This window comes from Lepus europaeus, chromosome 19 (assembly GCF_033115175.1).
Source record: "Lepus europaeus isolate LE1 chromosome 19, mLepTim1.pri, whole genome shotgun sequence".
Classification (NCBI taxonomy): domain Eukaryota; kingdom Metazoa; phylum Chordata; class Mammalia; order Lagomorpha; family Leporidae; genus Lepus; species Lepus europaeus.
The window spans coordinates 9,038,030-9,051,146 of NC_084845.1; the positions used below are offsets into that span (position 1 = coordinate 9,038,030).

Below are 13,117 nucleotides of genomic sequence, written 5' to 3' on the forward strand. Positions count from 1 at the left end.
GCCTCCCAGGGTGTGCACTAACTGAAACTGGAACGGGAAGAGGAACTAGCTCTTGAACCCAGGCACTAGGATACGGGATGCGGGCAGCCCAAGCGGTGGCTCAGCCATCATGCCAACACCCACCCCTGCTTTGTTGTAACCAGATATCTGCTGATTCCCGAGAGGTCCCCAAACACGATGTCATCACACACACACACACAAACACACACATTCACACACACACACACTCCTTGAAGCACTGGGTAGGCAAAGGGATGTCTCACGGCCACAGGAACCCAGAGGGAGCCAGTGACAGGTGGACAGGGAGACCCCACACACAAAGCAACCCTCAGGTACACAAGAGCCTGAGAGTCCCTAGAGAGCCACGGCAGCCCACACCCAGAGTCTGAAGACGCAGAACTCACACAGTGGAAGGAAGGATGCCTACGAGAGATAACACATTGCAACCAACCCTGGGAGCCCCAGCAGGCAGAGTGCCATCCTGTAACCCACGGAGCGTGCACACACACGCACACACGCACGCCCCAATCAAATCCATCTCTCGCAGCCTCCTATCCAGCCATCACCATCCGTCCTTCCAGCTCCCGGGGCCTCAGAGCTCAGAGGGGTATGTGCTTGGCAAGTGGGGGTGGGAACGTGGCTTTGGTCAGTCCGGGGCCACCTCCCCCTGCTGCCCTGGCCCTGCGGGGGCTGCTATCTGTGAACAAACTGTCCTTGGGGTCAGGGACAGCAAAGAACCAAAGGTCGGGTCGAGTCCTCTTCCAGCCCCTCCCCCACAGGCAGCCGGCTGGTGGGGGCGGGAAGCAGAGGGGACAGGGAACAGAAATGCAGGTGTCAGGGTCCATGGGCTGGGGCCGGGGGATGGGGGGAGGAAGAGACGCACAAGTGAGAGGCAGAAACGCTTTAATGGTCAAACCCAGCCAGTGCCCCGCGTCCCAGGCAGACACCAGATTCAGGAGGAGTGGCCCACACCCTAACCAGCCCCGAGTGGACCCGCGCGAAGCCAAGTGCGGGACAGGCCTCAGAGAAACCCAGGCGTCTTCGCCTCACCACCCCCAACGCAACCCACACACCAAGGAGGCCGTGACGACACGGCCGTCACAGTGCGTAACGGCACGCTAGGTCACTGCGCCAACGTGGTGGCCATCCACGCACCCCCAAAGGACCTGAAGAAAGAGGCTCTGCAGGATGGTGGCCAGCTCGGCACCTGCTGTGCCAGGAAGTCCACAAAAAAAAAAGTGACCACAGCCCTCACTGGGCCAAAGGATAAAGGACGTGTCCCGAACATGGCAACAGCTCTGCACCCGCGCCCATCACAGCACCCAAGGGGCCAACCGGGGCGGCAAATCCCAGGCGGCGGCCAACACAGCACCCAGCGAATGGACCCGTGACCTCCATCGACACGGCCGGCCGTCTTCATGGAACCCGCCCACCCCACAGGCCCACCCACGTGTCCAGGGCGGTGATCACAGCACCCACTGGGTCAGTGGGATGCCCACAGACACAGTAACCATCACAGTAAGTAAGAGACCAACCAAGATGGTAACCGGCGGGATAGGCAAAGCGCCGGGCCCAAGAGCTCGCTGGTGTGACCTTCAGCCGTACCCCATCACCGCCACCACCACGTGCCCACCCCGTGCTAGGAGGCGTTGAGCAGAGAGCGGGAGTACAGGCCCTGGTAGTAGACCCCGTGTTCCCCACCCTCGGCCCCGTAGCCCCCGAACCCCACGTCCAGTTTGGGAGGTGCCGGCGTCTGTTCCGACATCAGGTTGTTGATGGAGAAGGGGTGATTGAAATTGTAGGGCGCATCCAGCTTCAGCTCCCCCGGCAGCTCCAGGCCGGTGAAGTACGGCGTGGATGAAGGGGGTGAGCCGCAGTCCAGGGCCGCCACGTCTTCCCCACCACCGTGGGCCTCGGGCTCGGCAGGTGGAGGCTGGGGCTGGGGCGGGGAGGCGACAGCTGGCACGGCAGCAGCCGGCGTGGTGGTGGAGGCGGCAGAGCCGGGACCGTTCCTGGAACTGGCGGCGGCGTTCCCGGTGTTCCCCTTCTTGGCCTTTTCCTCCAGCTTGAAGCGCTTCTGGCGGCGCAGGTAGCAGCCGTTTTCAAACATGTTGCCGGAGCTGGGGTGCAGGGCCCAGTAGGAGCCCTTGCCCGGCTTGTCGGGGGAGCGGGCCACCTTGACGAAGCAGTCGTTGAAGGAGAGCGAGTGGCGGATGGAGTTCTGCCAGCGCTGCTGGTTCTCCCGGTAGTAAGGGAACAGGTCCATGATCCACTGGTAGATCTCGCTCAGCGTCAGCATCTTGCCGGGCGCCTGCTGGATGGCCATGGTGATGAGCGAGATGTAGGAATACGGCGGCTTGGCGTGGGCCAGGGGCCGCCGGTACCCTTTCGGCATCTCCTTCCCGTGCACCAGCCCGGAGCCCGGGCTCCCGTATCCAGAGCTGCTACCTCCGCCACTGCTAGCAGCCAGGCCGGGAAAGGTGGGGCCCAGGGGCGCCGAGGGGGCTGGGGGCGCCAGGGGTCCTGAGGGCAGTGGGGAGGCAGGGAGCCCCCCGGTGGGGTAGGGAGAGCTCAGAGGGTTCAGGGTCATGTAGGAGTTGAGGGGGGCCATGGTGGGCACTGGGGTCACGGGAGAGTAGACCTGCAGGGGAGAGAGAGAGAGAGAGAGAGACACGGGGAGGGGTTAGTGGGTCTCCATTCTGCTCATCAGCAAGGGATCCGAGGACCCCACGGTGCGTCCATCCCTCCCCTACCGGCCCCTCGCACCTGTACTCTGTAGCCTGTCTCTCCCTGTGTACTCCCTCCCTCCCCACGCTCTGAGTGTGGTCCTAGACCCTCGATGGAGTCCCCAAATCCTTAGGGTGTCCACACGTCCCAGCTACTCCCACCTCAGGCTGCGATAGCATTCGCCCATTTCCAGAGGTGCTATGATAGATAGGCGGTGTGATAGATAGGCGATGTGTCTTCTAGCCAGCCACATTTGATGCCACATTTGATCTGCAAGAATGTTCAAGCGGGGCTGGCGCAAAGCCTGGTGGGTAGGCGCCCGTGTGTGCCGCACCAGAGAGCCTGAGATCCACTTCCTGGTTCTGGCTCCTGACTTCCGGTCACAGCAGACCTGGGAAGCTGCGGGTGAGGACCAAGTAACTGGGTCCCGGCCACCCACGTGGGGGCCTGGATCGAGGACCCGGCTCTGGGCTCCTGGTTCTGGCCCTGGCCCAGCCCTGGCCATTGTGGCATTTCGGAAGTGACCCAGCATCCGGGAGCTCCCTGCCTTTCTCTGCCTCTCAAATAAAAAATAAAATAAAATAAAAAAATAAAAAATGTACATCAGTAGAACCCTTCTTCTCTTTTTGAAATATATTTTAATAAAACATATTTCTGCTAACAAATCATGGCTATTTTTAAATAAGCTAATACATTTTTAACATTTCTGTTTGAGTTTTTTAATTTTTTTTTAATTTTTTATTTTTGACAGGCAGAGTGGACAGTGAGAGAGAGAGAGACAGAGAGAAAGGTCTTCCTTTTGCCGTTGGTTCACCCTCCAATGGCCGCCGCGGTAGTGCGCTGCGGCCGGCGCACCGCGCTGATCCGATGGCAGGAGCCAGGTGCTTCTCCTGGTCTCCCATGGGGTGCAGGGCCCAAGGACTTGGGCCATCCTCCACTGCACTCCCGGGCATAGCAGAGAGCTGGCCTGGAAGAGGGGCACCCGGGATAGAATCCAGCGCCCCGACCGGGACTAGAACCCGGTATGCCGGCGCCGCAAGGCGGAGGATTAACCTAGTGAGCCGCGGCACCGGCCTCTGTTTGAGTTTTGAATACAGTTATATACAACAGGTATAACTGACATCAAAATAAACTGGAGTTTGCAATCATTCTTAAGAGTGGAGAGAGCTTGTGACTCTGAGAGTTATTACAGGGGCCGGCATGGTGGCACAGGGGGTTAGGCCGCCGGCTGGCACCGACATCCATTTTGGGCACCAGTTTGTGTCCCGGCTGCTCCACTTCTGATCCAGCTCCCTGCCAATGCACACGGAAAAGCAGTGGAGGACCTGGGCCCCTGCACCCACGTGGGAGACCCGGAAGAAGCTCCTGGCTCTTGGCTTCAGCCTGGCCCTGCTTGGGGAAGTGAACCATTTGGAGAGTGAACCAGCAGATGGAAGACTCTCTCTCTCTCTCTCTCTCTCTCTCTCTCTCTCTCTCTCTCTCTCCCCTTTCTTTGTCTCTCTGTAATTCTGCCTTTCAAATAAATAAACCAATCCTTTAAAAAATTAGCTATTATAGGCCGGCGCCGCGGCTTAACAAGCTAATCCTCCGCCTTGCGGCGCCGGCACACCGGGTTCTAGTCCCGGTCGGGGTGCCGGATTCTATCCCGGTTGCCCCTCTTCCAGGCCAGCTCTCTGCTATGGCCCGGGAAGGCAGTGGAGGATGGCCCAAGTCCTTGGGCCCTGCACCCGCATGGGAGACCAGGAGAAGCACCTGGCTCCTGGCTTCGGATCAGCACGATGCGCCGGCCGCTCGGCCATTGGAGGGTGAACCAATGGCAAAAAGGAAGACCTTTCTCTCTCTCTCTCTCACTAGCTCTGCCTGTCAAAAAAAAAAAAAAAAATTAGCTATTATAAATCCTTAATAACCTAATCCGTATGTTTGGTTCACTATTAATCTTCAAGGTTCTAAAATGACTGTGTCTCTTGATCACAAATCACATCTCAAGTTAATGTGGATCACTTATCTCTCGCTACAGGTCGTCACATCTAAGCCTCCACTGGACGCGGCAGCGCTATTTTCTGTGACAACACAAATGGGACAAAATGACGCTGTCCACTGAGTATCAAATGCATCCCGTTCCCAGAAACCTCCAAACGGGGAACGTGACCATGGGCAAGGAAACATGGTCACCTTGCTGGCTGTCAAAATGACCCTCTAGGCAGGAGACTTCTCCCGCCCTTCCGACACCTGTCCGTCAGCTGCCTCCTCCGAGCCGGTGCGGCTCAAGCGTCTTCATTCATCTCCACAACCGTGCCTTCCGATGTCCACCTTACAGCTGAGGGAGATGAGGCCACACAACAGCACAGGACAGAAGTGGCCCCGTGAGCCCAGGCTCCAGACCCGTGTCCTGAGACGCTGCTGGGAGAGCAGGGCCCGGGCCACACAGAAATGCCTGCGTGGCACCGGCACCGTGCAGTCTTCTGGGGACAAGCAAGGGGCGGGGCTTCCTCTCCCTGCACGGCTCCACCCCCACCTCTCCCCACTGCTCCACCTGCCCCTCCCAGGCCTGGGTCTCAGGCCCTGGGGGCGCAGCTCCCCCTGGCTGGAGCCACCTGGGGGTGGGGTGCAGACCTCACCACTCTAAGGATCTGCAGGTCCCAAGCTCCTGAGAAAAGAGGGACTTGCCAGGGTCACTGAGGGGTCAGGGACAGGTGGCGACCAGCTGGGAGCCTGAGTCCAGGTGGAGACGGGGACCCCTCTCCTGTGTGTGTCTCTCCAGGTTGCTCTCAGCCACCTGGGTCTCCCCCAGTGCACAGCCTCCCCCTCCCCCTCCCCTCCCCTCCCCCACTCGCCTCCCCCTCCCCCACTCGCCTCCCCCTCCATCTACTCCCCCAACTCCTTCCCTATTCTTCCCCGCCCCACCTCTCTGGCCCCCTCCTGGGTGTGCTCCCCGGTTCCCCTGCAGCACATCCTTAGCATCTCCATCTCCCCAGGAGTCACACATTGAACTTGGAGCCACAGCTGCTCCCCTCCCCCACGCCCTGCCCCCTCCCCAGATAAGAGAGGAGGGGAGACAGACAGGGACCTCAGCCCTCCTGCTCTGGCTGCCTGCCCTCCTGGAAGTCCTCCCTGAGGTCTGACCCCGTGCACTCCAGCTGCCCGATCCACCCCAGGCCTTCCCACGCCCCGGGGATGGGACAAACCCCTGGTGTCCGGGTCTGAACCGGATCTCCCCCTACAGGGCGGGGCTGAGACTGGGGGAAAGCCCTGGGGGACCTGCACCCCCACCGGACAGCGGGGAATTTCTCCCCTTTTATTTCCTTATTGTCTGTGGAGGAGGGCGTGACCAGGAGCCCAGTTTCCAGCCCAGACTGGAGCGGGACCCCAGTCCCCTGGGGAACTTCAGCTTTCCAAGTCTGAGATGAGGGCAGCTGGGCCAGGTAAGAACCTGAGACCAGCGGGCTGGGGGGGGCACCCCAGGGTGCCACCTGTCCAGGCTCCTGCAGAGCTCACTGGGGTCACCAGCAGGAGGGCGCAGTGTGCAGGTTTGGGGACCCTCTCAGTCCCCAGTTATTGGCTGAGTGCTTGTTTTTCTCCCAATATTCTGACTCAAGGAGAGGAGGGGGCTCATCTGACGGTGCCCCCCCAATGCTGACCACCTCCAGACAGTCCCCCAATGTTGGAAACAATCGCCAAACTGTCCCCCAAGCTCGGCTCCATCCAGATGGTGCCCCCCTCTCCCCGTCGCCGATGCCTCCCGCCGAGAGCCCCCAAGATTTGAACTTGGCTTCCTGAATCCATGTCCCCAGGCTCTGGGTGCTGCAGGGGGGCCCCTCGCTACCTGGGAGCCTTCATCGCCCACTCTCACCTCTGCCTTCCTCAGCCTCCACCTCTCCATCCCCCCAGTCCTCGGCCGACTGCCCCACCCCACGCGCACCTCACACCTCCCCAGGCCCAAGACTGGCCTCTGGGGGGCACCTGGCCAAGCCTCACAAGCCCAGGGACCCAGGAATCCTACCAGACAGCTCCAGACCCCAGATCCCCGAGCGGCTGCGGCCGTCAGATCTGGATTCCTTGGAGCGTACGGCCATTCCAACTGCACACCCCCACTCCAGACCCTCGGTCCCTCCCATGTTAGGAGTCCAAGCCTCCGGACCCCGAAAACTCTCAGACTGAGACCCCCACCCACCCCAGCCTCACCATGTGGAGCTAAGGAAGTCGGCTTGCAGCCGGAGCAGTGGGAGTTCTGCTTGGGGGAATTAAGCTTTGCCCCTCCCGGGCACCCCCAGGCTGAGCAGGGACTGGACCTGAGCAGCGGCGGGAGGCGGTGGCTAACGGGGTGATGCCTTGTCTGAGATCCCAACCCCCAACCTGGAGGGCCCACTGGGGGACGGGGAGGGGGGGATGGAGAAAAACCCCTCTCCCGCACATGCTGACCCGCGCATCTCCTGGGCTTCGCACCTCTGAGCCCATCTCCCTGAGCCCAATCTTAGGTCACCTGTGATTTCAGAAGCTGTGGCTCCAAGCACCTCCCCTCCTACCGCTGAGCACCAGCACCCCCTTCCTGACCCTCGGGTCGCCAGCCGATCCCCGAGCACGCACCGCAGCCCGATTTCTGCCTCTCCGATGATCCCGCATCCTAGCCCTGAGCGCCCGCCGCCACCTTCCCTAAATGGTCTCCATTTCTGAGTCCCTACCTTCCCTCCTAACTTTGAGCGCCACTTTCTTGGGAGTCGCTAGCTCTGGCCCCCTACCGTGGAGCTCCGGTTCCTATCTTTGCTTTGTACGTTTCATTCACTCAGATTTGGGGGGGGGGGTCCCCACACGCAGCCCTCACGTTGACCCTAGCCTAAACGTTCCCGACTCTCACACATGGTCCCCGCGCCCCACGGCCACCCAGCTCCCTACCTAGACGCCCTGGCCCCTTGGGAGCGCGCACCTCGCCCCAGCCCCGCGGGAGCCCGCAGCCCGCTGCCGGCCCCCCAATTCCCGCTCCGCCGGCCCCGAGGACACACCTCGCCCGCCTCTGGGTAGTAGCTCCACTCGGCCAGGTCGTGGGTCTCCATCTTCACCGAGCCCAGCATCCCCCGGGCCTGCGCCCCCACCTGCCCCCGCTCCGGCCCCGGGGGAACCGAGCGCTTCGGGTGTCTCGGCGGCCGCGGCCCGACTTCGCCCCGCGCGCGCGCGCCGGTCCGACTGCCCGGGGTCCCGCAGTCCCGGGCGCCGCGGGAGGCGGCCACGCTTTATAGCCGGGGCACCCCCCGCCCTCGCCCGCCCCGGGCTCCCCTCCCGCCTCCCCGAGGGCGGTGCGCTCGGGCTGGGGCGCCCCCTGCGGGACCGCGAGGACACAGACCTCGGGCGTCGGGAGCCGCAGCCCCGGGACGCTGCGGCCGGACGCCGCCGGGGTGGTGAGGGCATCGCCCGTGGGAGGGCCATCCTCGCTGGCCTCAGGGCCCCCGCGGCGGAGGCCCGGGGGCCTTCTACCCCAGGGGGTTTCGCCTTCTCGACCCGAGAGGGCGAAAAGCCAGGGGCCGGTGTGGCCGCGGCGGACGAAGGGGCCTCCTGAGGGCACCGGCGGGTCACTATGGGGAGCCCCTCGACAGCACATTCCCGTTGGACGAACTGGAAGACCGAGACTTCCGACGGCTGGAAGTGCTTCAGGCCGTGTGCACGTTCAGGACCAGAGATAGGAAGGGCCGGGGACGGCTCGGACCCCAGTTGGCCAACGCACCACCTCCGAGAGCCGGGAGCTTCGCCGCCCGCACTGCGCTGACACCAGCCGGCCGGCCGTCCAGGGACTCAGAACGGCCGCGGACTCCATTTCCCAGAAGCCCCTCTGCCCACTTCCGCCGGCGCCTCCGCCAGGGCACTCCATTTCCCAGAAGACCTAGCGCCGACGGCCGGAAATGGAGGGCGGCCCCGGCGCACTCCGGGGAGGGCGAAGGGCCGCCCGCGCGGGAGGAGGTAGAGGCGGAGTCGGACCGTGGTCTGGACTCCATTTCCCGGCCGCCCTCCATGTGCGGCGCGTGCGCAGTGTTTCGGCGGCGAGCGGAAGATGGCGGCGGCGGCGTCTGCGGAGAGGCGCTGCTGAGGGGGCGCGAGGGGGACGGAGGCCCGAGCCGCGGTGAGGAGGCGGCGGCGGGGCGCCTGGCGTGGGGGGCGGCGGGGGCGCGGCGGCCCTCGGGACCCCCGTCTGTCGCCACGCTCCCGCTCTGGCCCCTTCTTCCCCGGCTCGGCCTCGGGGCGAAGTTGCAGCGCGGCCCGGGGCGCGTCAGTCCCGCCGCCGCGGACCCTGCGTGCGTGCCCGGTGCGCAGGCGCCGCGGCTCCCCTGGGCGCCACGCAGCTTCCCGCTCGGGGGGTTTGCACGGCTGCTGTGCCCCTGCCCGCGACACCTGCCCGGCCGACTCGCACCCACCCGCGTCACTTCCTCTGCGAGGCCCTTTCCCGCCCTCCGCCCCGAAATCGGCCAGTGAAGAGCGCCCGTGGGTGCCCGTCCCTCGCCTGCCCGTCACGTGTGCGCTCGGTGGTCGCGAGAGCTCTGTCTGTGTGCTGTCGGACGCCTGACTGTGAGTGAGGGTTGGGCCAAGGTGTGTCTGGGTTCCCACCTGTCACGCCGGAGACGGCCCGCGGATGCTCGTGGAATGAATGAAGAACACGCGTGGAGCTGCTCTGTGCGGTGCGGCGGTCGTGGGCCGCCCTCCGAGGGCGTGCCTCCACGGGAGGACGCGGCCGCGCACTGAAGCCCCGTGCCGCGCTGACCCCGCGGGCTTCCTGGTCGTGCGATCCCCGGACTTCCCGGTCCACAGCCCCGGGTCGTGCGATCCCATAGGCTTCCCGGTCCACAGTCCACGGCCCCGGGTCGTGCGATCCCGCGGGCTTCCCGGTCCACGGTCCCGGGTCGTGCGATCCCGCGGGCTTCCCGGTCCACGGTCCTGGGTTGTGCGATCCCCGGGCTTCCCGGTCCACGGCCCCGGTCGTGCGATCCCGCGGGCTTCCCGGTCCACAGTCCGGGTTGTGCGATCCCGCGGGCTTCCCGGTCCACGGTCCCGGGGTTGTGTGATCCCATGGGCTTCCCGGTCCACGGTCCTGGGTTGTGCGATCCCGCGGGCTTCCCGGTCCATGGTCCCGGGTCGTGCGATCCCGCGGGCTTCCCGGTCCACAGTCCGGGTTGTGCGATCCCCGGGCTTCCCGGTCCACGGTCCCGGGTCGTGCGATCCCGCGGGCTTCCCGGTCCACGGTCCTGGGTTGTGCGATCCCCGGGCTTCCCGGTCCACGGCCCCGGTCGTGCGATCCCGCGGGCTTCCCGGTCCACGGCCCCGGGTTGTGCAGCCACAGGGACGCGCGGCAGGCACCGTGTTCTTGGGCGATTTCTGGGCGAACATCTAGAGGGTGCTGACCCAGCGGTTTAGGCTGCTGCTGCCGTGAGGTGGACACATCGGCCACCGGCAGCCGAAGGGGAACACGGATGGGCTTACAAAACGACAGCCGAGGGCACAGCCCAGACAGCAGACACGGGAGGAGTGGGGTGACGGGTGAAGCCTCTCATCGGGTCTTGGCATGTCAGCATCTGAGAGTGGGGAGGTTCCCCGGTTCTGTCGGGGGGCAGCGTGCGCTCGGACCCGGGCTGGGCACACGGACCCTTTCATCTGCGCAGTACTCGGTGGGGTCCGCCGCCACACTGTGTGTGCCCTTGGGCGGTGACGTCCCCTCCCTGGCCTCAGTGCCCTCACCTGTACGCGGAGGCTAAAGTCAGTTCCTGGGGCAGGCGTTTGGCATGGGGGTGGGATGCCACATACCACCTGAGTGCTGAAGCCAGCACTGCCAAGGCACGCGCTGGGGGACAGCCGATGGTAGCTCAAGCGCTCGCTTCCCTGTCACCCACGTGGGAGGGAGACCAGAACTGAGGTCCAGGTGCCCGGTTGCAGCTTGACTCTGGCTGCGGAGGCATTTGGGAAGTGAACCAGTGGATGCAGAAGTTCTTTGTCTCTGCCCTTCAAATAAATAACAAATCAGTTAAAATTTAAAAATTTTTTTGAGTAGCCAACTCAAAAAGCTGGTGTCATGGGGCTTGTACGTATGTCAGGATTGCCCTCTGTACGTACTAAGTGCCGGGCAAGTGTTAACTAACTTTCCAAGCACTGTAGCGCCACAGGAAGGGCTCCTGAGGCCGGGCAGTGGGGAGCCCGTGGCTGGGAGTGTTGACTCATTCAGCAGGTGTATTGAGCACCCCGGGTGCCAAGCACTTTTCTTTTCTTTTCTTTTTTTTTTTGAGAGGCAGAGTGGACAGTGAGAGAGAGACAGAAAGAAAGGTCTTCCTTTTGCCGTTGGTTCACCCTCCAATGGCCGCCGCGGTAGGCGCGCCGGCGCACCGCGCTGATCTGATGGCAGGAGCCAGGTGCTTCTCCTGGTCTCCCATGGGGTGCAGGGCCCAAACACTTGGGCCATCCTCCACTGCACTCCCTGGCCACAGCAGAGAGCTGGCCTGGAAGAGGGGCAACCGGGACAGGATCGGTGCCCCGACCGGGACTAGAACCCGGTGTGCCGGCGCCACAAGGCGGAGGATTAGCCTAGTGAGCCGCGGTGCCGGCTCTAAGCACTTTTCTATGCTGAGGATATGGAAATCAAGCCAAAGAAAAGTCCCCGCCTTCATGGAGCTTATCGATCAGTAGCATGGTGATGATGATCGACGCCCTGGAGAAAGATAAAGCCACACAGGGTGGGAGAGGAAGCGGGACCAGGGCCGTCACGGGAGGCCTAGCTTCAGAGCTGTGCGAGTGGAGACCTGCAGGAAATGAGGAAGGGGCGTCCTGTGAGCTTGGCAGGGAGGGGGCTTCCAGGCAAGAAGGACGAGAAGCACGCAGGCTTTGAGGAAGGGGCACGCTGAGCACGTTCACGGGAGGCCCGGGTGCGCCAGGGGGCCCAGAGTTAGAAGAGGCCCTCCGGGGCCGGCGCTGTGGCGTCGCGGGTTAAAGCCCTGGCCTGCAGGCCGGCATCCCATATGAGTGCTGGTTCAAGTCCTGGCTGCCCCACTTCTGATCCAGCTCCCTGCTAACGTGCATGGGAAAGCAGTGGAAGATGGCCCAAGTGCTTGGGCCCCTGTACCTGCGTGGGAGACCTGGAAGAAGCTCCTGGCTCCTGGCTTCAGATCAGCTCAGCTCTAGCCGTTGTGGCCATTTGGGGAGTGAACCAGCAGATGCAAGACCTCTCTCTGTAACTCTGTCTTTCAAATAAATGAATCCTTAAAAAAAAAGAAAAAGGAGACGAGGTCCTCTGAGGTGTTGGAGGCCTCTGTGAGGACCGTGGCTGTGACCCTGAGCAGGCTGTGAGTTTGAGGGCAGCAGGGAGTCCGGGGAGGAGGCCGCTGGACGGGAGTCATTCACTGGACAGACACCTGCAGTGTGGTTCCGCCGGGAGTGACCCGTGTGCAGTGTGGTGTGAAATGTGTCTCCTGCAGAGCAGCTCCCCTGCTTCCTAGGGGCCTGGTTGCAGGCTCCTCTGTGGTGTGTGCAACCTGGTGTTTGTATGGGCTGCCCTGAGGACCTCGGAGACAGCCTCACAGTGGACACTCCGGCCTCTGGCCTCAAGCTGTCCCTAATCCAGGCTGCAGACAGGGATGGGAGGTGCTTGGGAAGCCCAAGGCAGCGTGGCCAGGGTTCATCCTGGGCACTGTGGGCACCAGGGGTTCACCGTGGCCAAGTCATCGTGTCCGTCTGCACCAAGCTGCAGAGCAAGCAGCGTGCAGTGAGGCCCCACGCAGGGCGCGTTCCAGTTCCCTGGCCGCCAGCAGATGCACATCTCAAAGAAGTGGGGCTTTCCCAAGTTGATGAGCATGGATCTGAAGACAGTGGCTGAGAGCGGCTCAGCCAGACGGCTGTGGGGCAGCTCGCCCCAGTCATGGTCCCTTAGACGAGTGGTGGGCCCTCCTCTCACGAGGGCATCCCTGTTCTGCACATCGTTGTCATAGCGTCATCGATCACTAATCTGCATTGCTGTTAGCAACACGAAAAACATGCATCTTGTCGGGGGCATTTGGCACAACAGCGAAGACACCACTCGGGACACCCACACATCCCCATGATGGGTCTAGTCCCAGCTCTGCTGCTTGCATTTCTTTTCTTTCTTTTTTTTTAAGATTTATTTTAATTTGAAAGAGTTAGAGCGATTACATCTGCTGGTTCACTCTGTCAGTGGCTGCCGTGGGCAGGGCTGGGTCAGGCTGCAGCTGGGGGCCCGAGCACCTGGGCCGTCTTCCCCTGCTCTCACGAGCATGTTAGCAGGGAGCTGCCTCAGAAGTGGAGCAGCCGGGGCTCAGACTTACAGCGCTCACAGGGGATGGTGGTGTGCTAACGGTGGGCCTGCTCACGCATGCCCCGGAAGACAGCAGGTGCTGCACCGACGTGGGAGAGC

At 62.9% G+C, this 13,117-nt stretch overlaps 2 protein-coding genes and 1 pseudogene across 4 annotated transcripts in view; 2 read left to right on the forward strand and 1 right to left on the reverse strand.

Moving 5' to 3' along the window:
• Positions 1-886: 886 nt before the first annotated feature.
• FOXA3 (forkhead box A3) lies at positions 887-9,401 on the reverse strand. Of its 2 annotated transcripts, none has more exons than XM_062177518.1 (2): positions 9,316-9,401; positions 887-2,641 (listed from the first exon to the last, which is right to left on the reverse strand). In XM_062177518.1, the coding sequence occupies exon 2, from the start codon at positions 2,609-2,611 to the stop codon at positions 1,640-1,642; it is 972 nt and encodes a 323-aa protein (XP_062033502.1). In that variant the 5' UTR covers positions 2,612-2,641; positions 9,316-9,401; the 3' UTR covers positions 887-1,639. The 2 variants fall into 2 exon arrangements, with proteins under 2 accessions (XP_062033502.1, XP_062033501.1); XM_062177517.1 differs by lacking the exon at positions 9,316-9,401 and adding an exon at positions 7,725-7,921.
• Positions 8,728-13,117, forward strand: part of SYMPK (symplekin scaffold protein) — a 35,422-nt gene continuing 31,032 nt past the window's right edge. Inside the window, exon 1 of one of the 2 annotated variants that reach the window (XM_062177515.1) lies at positions 8,728-8,833. The gene's annotated coding sequence lies outside the window, so the exon portion shown is untranslated. Of the gene's footprint in view, positions 8,834-9,190; positions 9,277-13,117 lie in introns of those variants that run through there. The other variant, XM_062177514.1, reaches the window with a different exon arrangement.
• Positions 12,140-12,263, forward strand: LOC133748955 (small nucleolar RNA SNORA70; annotated as a pseudogene).

What these genes read in the sequence shown, in the direction of transcription:
- FOXA3 (XM_062177517.1), bottom strand. Translation starts at nt 7,793, where the DNA reads ATGCTGGGCTCGGTGAAGATGGAGACCCACGACCTGGCCGAGTGGAGC. An exon ending in ACTACCCAGAGGCGGGCGAG is followed by an intron (nt 2,642 to 7,724) that starts GTGTGTCCTCGG and finishes TCTCCCCTGCAG; the next exon opens with GTCTACTCTCCCGTGACCCC.